The 9,320-nt window shown below is 48.7% G+C and overlaps 1 protein-coding gene across 1 annotated transcript in view; it reads left to right on the top strand.

Annotated features, from left to right (window-relative positions):
* Positions 1 to 4,251, top strand: part of LOC102985795 (aflatoxin B1 aldehyde reductase member 2) — a 7,224-nt gene extending 2,973 nt beyond the window's left edge. The window contains exons 2-7 of the mRNA XM_028488053.1: positions 459 to 646; positions 825 to 929; positions 1,609 to 1,697; positions 1,945 to 2,044; positions 2,633 to 2,762; positions 3,822 to 4,251. Of these exons, the coding sequence (XP_028343854.1) occupies positions 459 to 646; positions 825 to 929; positions 1,609 to 1,697; positions 1,945 to 1,975 (413 nt within the window). The 3' untranslated portion in view covers positions 1,976 to 2,044; positions 2,633 to 2,762; positions 3,822 to 4,251. The remainder of the gene's footprint in view (positions 1 to 458; positions 647 to 824; positions 930 to 1,608; positions 1,698 to 1,944; positions 2,045 to 2,632; positions 2,763 to 3,821) is intronic.
* Positions 4,252 to 9,320: the final 5,069 nt, after the last annotated feature.

Below are 9,320 nucleotides of genomic sequence, written 5' to 3'. Positions count from 1 at the left end.
CTTAACCACTGGACCACCAGGGAAGTCCCAGGATGCTTTTTTGGAGACTCAACTTGTGGGGTCAGGAAGCCCTCCCTGGAATTCCCAGGTTGGCCACATACCTCTCCTCTGGGCTCTGCTGCACTTACATATCGTAACATCACCTTCTAGCTTGTGACCTCCTTGAGGGCAGAAATTGAGTGTGTTTAGCTCATCTCTGTGCACTTGGCCTCTACTACAAGGCTTGGCACAGCTAGCAGTTTGGTGACTAATAATATAGCAGCAGTGGACATTGGGAACTCGCACATGAGACATTATTCAATCCTCGTGCTCTCCCTGTGAAGGCAGTTCCATCGTTATCATCCCCATTTTATAGGTTAGAGAATTGAAACTCAGAGAACTTAAGTAATTTAGCCAGGGTCACGTGGCTAGTAAGTGGTTACAATAAGTTTCTTAACCATTACATTCTTCCCACAAAGTGAAAATCGCTACCAAGGCCAATCCCTGGGAAGGGAAGTCACTGAAGCCTGACAGCCTCCGGTCCCAGCTGGAGACGTCACTGAAGCGGCTGCAGTGTCCCCAGGTTGACCTCTTCTATCTACACGCACCGGACCACGGCACCCCTGTGGAAGAGACGCTGCACGCCTGCCACCAGCTGCACCAGGAGGTGAGAGCGGCCCCCCAGCTCCTCTCCTTGGCCTGTCGTTGCCCAGGAGAGTGGAGGCTCCAGGGCTGTCCCAGAGCAGAGATGGGGACAGACCCCCACTCCCAGGGTCCCCAGCCAGTCTCTCCTTCCTGGTGTTCTGGGCTGCAGTGGGTTCTGACCTTGGCCTCTCCCCCTGCAGGGCAAGTTTGTGGAGCTTGGCCTCTCCAACTATGCCGCCTGGGAAGTGGCCGAGATCTGTACCCTGTGCAAGAGCAACAACTGGGTCCTGCCCACCGTGTACCAGGTGAGGCCAGGGCTGCAGAGGCCTCTGTCTCCTGGGTGCCTGCTGATCCCGGGTCCTCTTGGCCCCTCCCCGTGCCCTCTCCATACCAGCCATTCCTCTGCTCTACAGGATGATGGCTCCCAGGTACCCTCAGCCTGGCAAACAGGCGCCTGCTCTCTCTGGCTCTGGCTCCCCTTCCTGCCTGCTTCTCGCTCTGCAGTCAGCCTGGAACACTCCTCCCCGCTCTCCCCGGAAGGAGTGCCCAGGTCTCACTTAGATGCCTCTTCCTCTGGAAGCCTTTCCTGACAGCCCAGAGGAGCCTGAGATCTCAGGTCCTCCTTTTCTCCTCCTCATTCATTCAGCAAATGTTTGTGCACCTACTTGCTGCCAGGCACTGGTCACAGAACTTACTAGTGTATTATGATTGTCTGTTTTGTTGAGTATGTTTGTTAACACTCTACCTCACTATTAAATCTCTGAGCGCAGCAGCTTTGTCCTTTGGCTTGTGGATGGAAATCCAATATCCAGGCCATACGTGGTACTCAGAAATGTTGGCTGAAGGAATGAATTTTCCTTGGGCATGAGCCCTCTCGACCAGCGCCACTAAGTATCTGCCTGATTGTTAAGGTCTGAACTGAGTTTCTCCACAGGAAAATTTGGGGTCCCATGCGCCCTCTCCAGCTGGCCCTTCTGCCTGCAGGGCATGTACAACGCCACCACCCAGCAAGTGGAGACGGAGTTCTTCCCCTGCCTCAGGACTGAGGTTCTACGCCTAAAACCCTTTGGCTGGTATGGGTTATGGGCTGCTGTGGGGACGGGCTCCCCTCCCAGGTCCCGGGGGGCATTTCTGGTCCTGTTTCTCCCTATTCCTGACCCGGGGGACACCCGGCCCCAGACCTGGGAAGCAGGGAAGGGTTTGACAGGAGGCTGGGCTGGGTCCTCCATCCCTCCTGGGTCCCCCACCATCACCCCCACTTCCGGTCCAGAGCAGCCTCTGGGAGCAGTGCCAGGGGATCTGATTACAGCCTTCCCGCAGGGGGCCTGCTGACCGGCAAGTACAAGTATGAGGACAAGGACAGGAAACAACCTGTGGGCCGTTTCTTTGGGACTAACTGGGCAGAGATCTACAGGAATCGGTGAGTTGGGGGTAGGTTGCATCAGGGTGGGTGGAGTGGGAGGGGGTCCCCTTTATCTGAAATGGAGGAGTTCTAGGCTGCTTTCCTGGGTCTCCAAGCCATCCCTTGCTGCCTGGACCTACCTCTTTTGATTCCTGGAGGAATTATGAAGCCCTCTATAGGGTTTCTTCTTGTTTTCTTGGGACCTCCGTGAGGAATGAGGACCCCTGGACCTTATGCCAGGTCTTCCGAGTCATAGCTTCTCCCTGAGAAGTGCTCTTCACCTGCAGATAGGGAAGGAGAGGGCCCTGGATGGACGCTCAGCAGTCCTGGGGCCGAGTCATACCCGTGTACTTGCTGCCTATTTCCCTAGGTAAAGTAAGGGCAGGCTTTGAGTTCTTAGGGGTAAAGATGTCATTGAGGTCTCTGGTGAGGGAGCCAGCATCCTGGGTGTTTCAATAAAGCAGGAGACCCATTGCTAGAGGGGATACCAGCCCCTCCATGCTGCAGGGTTGGGGTGAGCGCAGCTGTCCTGTTTGACTCTTGGGCGGTGGCCCCCAGTGTGACCCCATGGTCCTGACCCCCGTGCTACCCTCCCCACCTGCTCAGCTTCTGGAAGGAACACCACTTCAAGGCCATTGCCCTGGTGGAGAAGGCCCTGCAGGCCACGTATGGCCCCAGCGCCCCCAGCATGACCTCGGCCGCCCTCCGGTGGATGTACCACCACTCACAGCTCCAGGTAACCCATCGTCGCTGGAAGCCCCACTTCCGCTCTCTTCGGGAAGCCAGCATTACCTTCAGGTGATTTCTAAGTAGTTTTTCCCTCTGAAACTTCTCTTTGTTCCAGTTTTCATGGCAGCCTTCCTGTTGTTCTGAGTAGCTATCCAAGTGCCAGGCCCTATAATGAGGGCTTTACTAACATGGATTGAATTATTACCTAGGCCTGATGAAGTGTGATTATTCCAGTTTTACTGATAAGCAAACTGGGGTTCATACAGCTGTGAAAGGTATAGAAAACTATCACAGATTTGACTGTAAAACCCACTGGTCTGGGCTTCCCTGGTGGCGCAGTGGTTGGGAGTCCGCCTGCCGATGCAGGGGGCCGGGTTCGTGCCCCGGTCCGGAAGGATCCCACGTGCTGCGGAGCGGCTGGGCCCGTGAGCCATGGCCGCTGAGCCTGCGCGTCCAGAGCCTGTGCTCCGCAGCGGGAGGGGCCGCAGCGGTGAGAGGTCCGCGTACCGCAGAAAAAAAAACAAAAAACAAACAAAAAAAAAACCCACTGGTCTGGCTCCTCTGGGGGGAGGTGGGGTTTCCCTCTCTCTTTGGTGACCCCGTCTTCCTGGCTAAAACTTGTCTCCAGCTTCAGCCTTACATAGTTGCATAGTCTCTGACATGTATCTAGTAGGTTTTCAATAAGTGGGAGCTAAATGCTTTGCATAATTTCTCATTCCCGTAACCACGCTGAAAACTGAGAAGATTTGAGCCTCCGGGGGTTAAACAGCTAAACCTAGTTTACACAGCTGCTGAGTGGCAGGACTGGGCTCTGAGCTTAGGTCTGAATGAGGATGAGCTGTGTGGCAGCAGGAGGAAAGCAGACAGGGTTTGGGGTCACATATTACAGTTGTTGAAGGTACCTTAAGTGCTTTCTAGAACTATGTAGAGTATAAATTTTAAAAATCAGGTCCCAAGTTTCGGCAGGGGCAAGGCTGTGGGTGGAGTGTGGGGGCGGGGGGTGCGTGTGTGACTGGGGTCACTGTGGTGCACTAGTGTGTTGACGTCTGGCCGTCTCCCCTTGCAGGGTGCCCCCGGGGACGCGGTCATCCTGGGCATGTCCAGCCTGGAGCAGCTGGAACAGAACTTGGTGGCCGCTGAAGAAGGGCCCCTAGAGCCAGCCGTCGTGCAGGCCTTTGATCAGGCCTGGCACCTGGTTGCCCATGAATGTCCCAGCTACTTCCGCTAGGCCCCAACACAGCTCAAGCTGCCCAAGGTTTCTTCCTTTTCTGTCACCTCTTCTCCTCTCTCACCCTGGCCGGTCTTTGCCTTAAGCTGATTTAGCGTGGTCTTTCTCCATTGCCTGGATCCATGCATTATTTTTCTAGACCCCTGCCTCACCCCCAGTTGCCTTCACAATGTGTAAAGGCTGGGGCTGAGCCCCATTCATGCATTTCCCGTCTGAATAAAGCAAGCACTTGACCTGGCTGTAGCCCAGGCCCGGAGTGAAGCCCACACATTTGTCTCCTCAACTGCTTATGACCTGTTTCCACCCTGCCTGCGGGCTTCCTGCCAAAGAGGTAGAACCGTGAGCTGGCGTCGTCTAAAGGCAGAGGCGGTGGGAGGGCCTCCCAGCCTCCTGCCCTGAACCCAGCCTGACCTCTCAACAGCCAGGCTGCGGGTGGCCCTCACGCTTCTACACGCGACAGAAGAAAAGAGGGCCATACACCCTGAGGTAGATTTTCTCTCCTTCAGAATTACCTCATTAAATACTTAGAAATGGAATAATTTGGGCAAAAACCTACCGTTAGCGTCACCACGAAGAAGAATAAGACCTTCCAGGATGCTGTGGGACATTTTAACACACACTCATTTCAGCAGCGGCTTTACTCTTAGCTAAAGCCTCCTGTCTTCTGGTCTTCCACAGATTCTCAGCTCTGCTGCTGGGCCTCCTTCTGGTGGGAGTGGGCGTGGGCAGCCAGGACCCCCATTTCCCTCAGCAAATCCCTCCCCCAAGTAAGGGCACCCAAGTCTGGAGAAGAAATGAAATCCCAGGTCCAGTGGTTGCTGTTCGAACATTCCCAGGGCAGAAAAATCACACCCTGGGCGAGAGGTAGGGTGTGGGCCAGGCAGCAGCAGTAGGCAGCATTTGGACCAGTCTCTTCAAGTGATGAAAGGGGCTCAACCTGGAAGTGCAGACAAAACCACCAATCAAAGACTCTGTTCAAAGGAAAGTCCTACTTGCCTTCTAGAAGGAGACACCTTTCAGATGAAGTTTTATTATTTAGAGTGAAGACACCCTCCTTTGTCTTCACCCATAATAAAATGGATGCTTCCTCAAGTGGGGTAATATCAGTTATTACCCCACTCATATTAATAATAGTATCAGTTATTGTTGTACAACAAGCCACCCCAAAATTGAGTTGCTTAAGATGACAAAATCTGAAATTGACTTAATAAGATTCAGTTCAAGCCCTATCAAAACCCCAGCTGGATTTTTTTTTTTTTACAGAAATTGGCAACGTTTTTTAAAAATTCATATGGAAATTCAAGGGATACAGAATAGCCAAAACAAATTTAAACAAGAACAAAGTCCTCCAATTCCTGATTTCAAAGCTTACTACAAAGCTACAGAATAAAAGCAGTATGGGACTGGCATCAGGGTAGACATATAGCTCGATGGAACAGTATTGAGAGTCCAGAAGTAAGTCCATAATAGCTAAAAAATAGAGACAGCCCAAATGTCCATCAGCTGATGAACAGATAAATAAAAAGTGCTATATCCATACCATGGACTATTATTTGGCGATAAAAAAGAATGAAGTAATGAAACATCTACAATGTGGATGAACCTTGAAGATGTTATCCCAAGTGAAAGATGACAGTTCCAAAAGGCCTCAAATTGTGTGATCTGATTTGCGTGAAGTGTCTGGAATAGGCAAATCTATTAGAGACAAAGTAGATTAGTGGTTGCCTAGGGCTGAGGGGCGTTGGGAGGAAATGGAGATTAACTGATAATGAGTACAGGTTTCTTTGGGGAGTGATGAAAATGCTCTAAAGTTGATTGTGATGGTTGTACAATGCTGAATACACTAAGAAAAAAAACCATTGAATTGTACACTTTAAATGGGTGTATAGGGACTTCCCTGGTGGTGCAGTGGTTAAGAATCCACCTGCCCATGCAGGGGACACAGGCTTGATCCCTGATTCAGGAAGATCCCACATGCCGTGGAGCAGTTAAGCCCGTGCACCACAACTACTGAACCTGCACTCTAGAGCCCGTGAGCCACAACTGCTGGGCCCACGTGCCACAACTACTGAACCCACGTGCCACAACTACTGAAGCCTGCGCGCCTAGAGCCTGTGCGCCACAACAAGAGAAGCCACCACAATGAGGAGCCCACGCACCACAACGAAGAGTAGCCCCCGTTCGCCGCAACTAGAGAAACCCCATGCGCAACAACGAAGACCCAATGCAGCCAAAAATAAAAATAAATAAAATAAAATAAATGGGTTTATAATAATGTGGATTATGTCTCAATAAAGCTGTTTTAAAAAAAAAAAAAAAACCACACACACACAGTCATTTAGCTCAGAAGTCTGCTGTTTGGCAGGGCTCAGTGGGGAATACTCATCTGTTCCCCTGTGTCTGAGAAGTGCCATTACAGCTGGAGGCTAAAATCACCTGCAGGCTAATTCACATGTCTAGCAATTAATGCTGATTGTCAGCTGTTGTCATCACTTACATGTGACCCCTCCATGGGGCCTGGGCTTCCCCACAGCATGTGCTGCTGGCTTCCAAGGGCAGGCATCCCTCTTGCCTCATGGAGGAGTGTCTGAGTTATGTTGTAAAAAGAGGATGTGAGAGAAACAGATGGTCATCTTTGGAAGATAAACTCTTTCTCAGGGAGCAATGGTCCTAAGTGGTCAAGTCAAGAAGATGAGCCACTTGACTGGTCAGGAGACCTTTAGTCCCGAGTGTCTCCATCAGGGATGCGTCATCTGCTAGGTCATTTCCCATCTGTTAGATCCTTTCGGGGAAGGTATCTCACACATATTTGATGGTCACTTGAATTCAGCCATTTCATTACTAAAGATCTTTTTCTTTTTTCTTTTCCTTTTTAAATATTTATTATTTATTTATTTATTTTGGTTGCTCTGGGTCTTAGTTGCAGCACGTGAGACCTTTAGTTGCAGCATGCGGACTTCTTAATTGTGGCATACAGACTTCTTAGTTGCGGCATGAATGCGAGATCTAGTTCCCCAACCGGGGATCGAACCCAGGCTCCCTGCATTGGGAGCACGGAGTCTTACCCACTGGACCACCAGAGAAGTCCCTACTAAAGAGCTTTTTCAAAAGACAAAGGAACAGAGTTGGATCTGGAAAGTGACAAACATACTTAACCAACCTCAAAAACTAGAGACTTGTGTACCATATAGAAGACCGGAAAAATGAGTTGGTATAGATTTTGTATACTCGAATCAATGTGACAGAAAGGGGACTCCTGAAGCTAAAGGCTCGAGGGAGGGCATCTGGCTGACCTATGTGCTTCCTCTGCATTCTGGCCTGGTTGTTACTAGTGGTTGCGATGGTTAATTCACCAGTGTCTCAAATTTGCATTCTCAAATACATTGTAGAAGCAGTAAGGAAGGTTGGAATGTCAAGATCCTTAATTGCTTATGAGAAAATACATTTCTACTCCATACATTTTTATTTTTTAATTTTTTTTAACACCACTTCTGCCTCAGCACTCTTCTAGGTATAATAAAACAACCCTGACTTTCCCAACTTTCACACACGAAGCTTTTTGAAATCTTTATTGCTTCCCAAGAATCTTTCCAATTCCATATTGGAGAGACTTGTACTTGATAACAAATGCTCTTACTAGGGACATTAATAGTAATAGTAAATACCAGTTGTTAAAGAATTTTCTTGTGGTTGTTATCAAAGTGGAAAAATGGCATTGTAGGAGTAGAGAATGCTCAATGAATATACAAGTAAATCAATATTCTGTAGTCTCATGATAATATAAGGAAAACTTAATTCCACTGTGGTCTGTATCAGAGGTCAGCAATCTTTTCTGTAAAGGGCCAGGCAGTAAGTATTTTATATTTTGTGGGTGTCAGTCCACTTGGGCTGCTAAAACAAAATACAACAGATTGAGTAGCTTATAAACAATAGAAATTTCTCAGTTTTGGAGGCTAGAAGTGCAAGAATAAGGCATCAGCAGATTTGGTGTCTGGTGAGAACCTGCTTTCTGGTTCATAGGCAGCCATCTTCTTGCCGTGCTCTCATTTGGCAGAAGGGGTAAGGGAGCTCTGTGGGGTCTCTTTTATAAGGGCACTAATCCCACTCATGAGGGCTCCACCCTCATAACCTAAGAATCTCCCAAAGGCCCCACCTCCTGATACCATCACTTTGGTGATTAGATCAACATGTGAATTTGTATAGTGACTATTATAAGTGCCACCCAACCAATTAGTGGATTAGCCCTAAACTAGCCCACAAATATTCAGTCCATATCAGCAGGCCATATGTTCTCTATTGCAGTGATTCAACTCTGCCTTTATAGTGAGGAAGCAGCCACAGATGATAAGTAAATAGATACAGCTTTGTTCCAAATTCCCAATAAACCTTTATTTGTGAAAACTGGCAGAGTCAGATTTGGCCCATGGGCGATAGTTTGCAGACTCCTGGTCTATACTGTATGAATTGAATTACATAGTGAGAGAGCTTCTAACAGTGAAACTGTAAGCCAGTTGCTCTCAAAATGTGGTCTCAGGGCAGCATCAGCATCGTTGGGGTACTTGTTAGAAATGCAAATTACTGTGTCTCATGCTTGACCTACTAAATCAGAAACTCTAGTGGGTGGGGCCCTGCAATTTGTTTTAAGCAGCCCTTCAGGTAATTCTGATGCACACTTGTTTGAGAACCACTGTTGGTTTTTAATTTAATAAGATTATTTTTAACAAACACTGTGATGCACGAAGATTTGTAAGTATATGGCCATTACAAAAACATGTTTATCTTCATTGTTGAACTTTATAATTGAATTTAAAATACCATTCACAATAGTGTCACCTTCAACAAAAAGAACTTCCGAAAGCTTTACTTTGATTCCATGAATTGGGTGGAAAATTTTTAATTATTATTGGAATTGACTGATTTTCTATTTGAAGTATCTGACACTGATACAAAACTGGCATTATCTTCTACTTGTGAAGTATTTCTATTCTTGATACCACACATCAGCAGCTGCTACTTTACTCCTCTGACATGCATAAGAAATCGTAGAATGAAAAATGAGCGAATTTAATTGAGAAGAATAATTATATAATCTAGATCAAAAGTTATACGTGAGGACTTCCCTGGTGGCACAGTGGTTAAGAATCCGCCTGCTTGGGCTTGCCTGGTGGCGCAGTGGTTGAGAGTCTGCCTGCCGATGCAGGGGACGCGGGTTCATGCCTTGGTCCGGGAAGATCCCACACGCCGCGGAGCGGCTGGGCCCGTGAGCCATGGCCGCTGAGCCTGCGCTTCCGGAGCCTGTGCTCCGCAACGGGAGAGACCACAACAGTGAGAGGCCCG

This window comes from Physeter macrocephalus, chromosome 3 (assembly GCF_002837175.3).
Source record: "Physeter macrocephalus isolate SW-GA chromosome 3, ASM283717v5, whole genome shotgun sequence".
Lineage (NCBI taxonomy): Eukaryota > Metazoa > Chordata > Mammalia > Artiodactyla > Physeteridae > Physeter > Physeter macrocephalus.
Note: the sequence above shows the minus strand (reverse complement) of the source record. Positions and strands in the feature narration are given on the sequence as shown.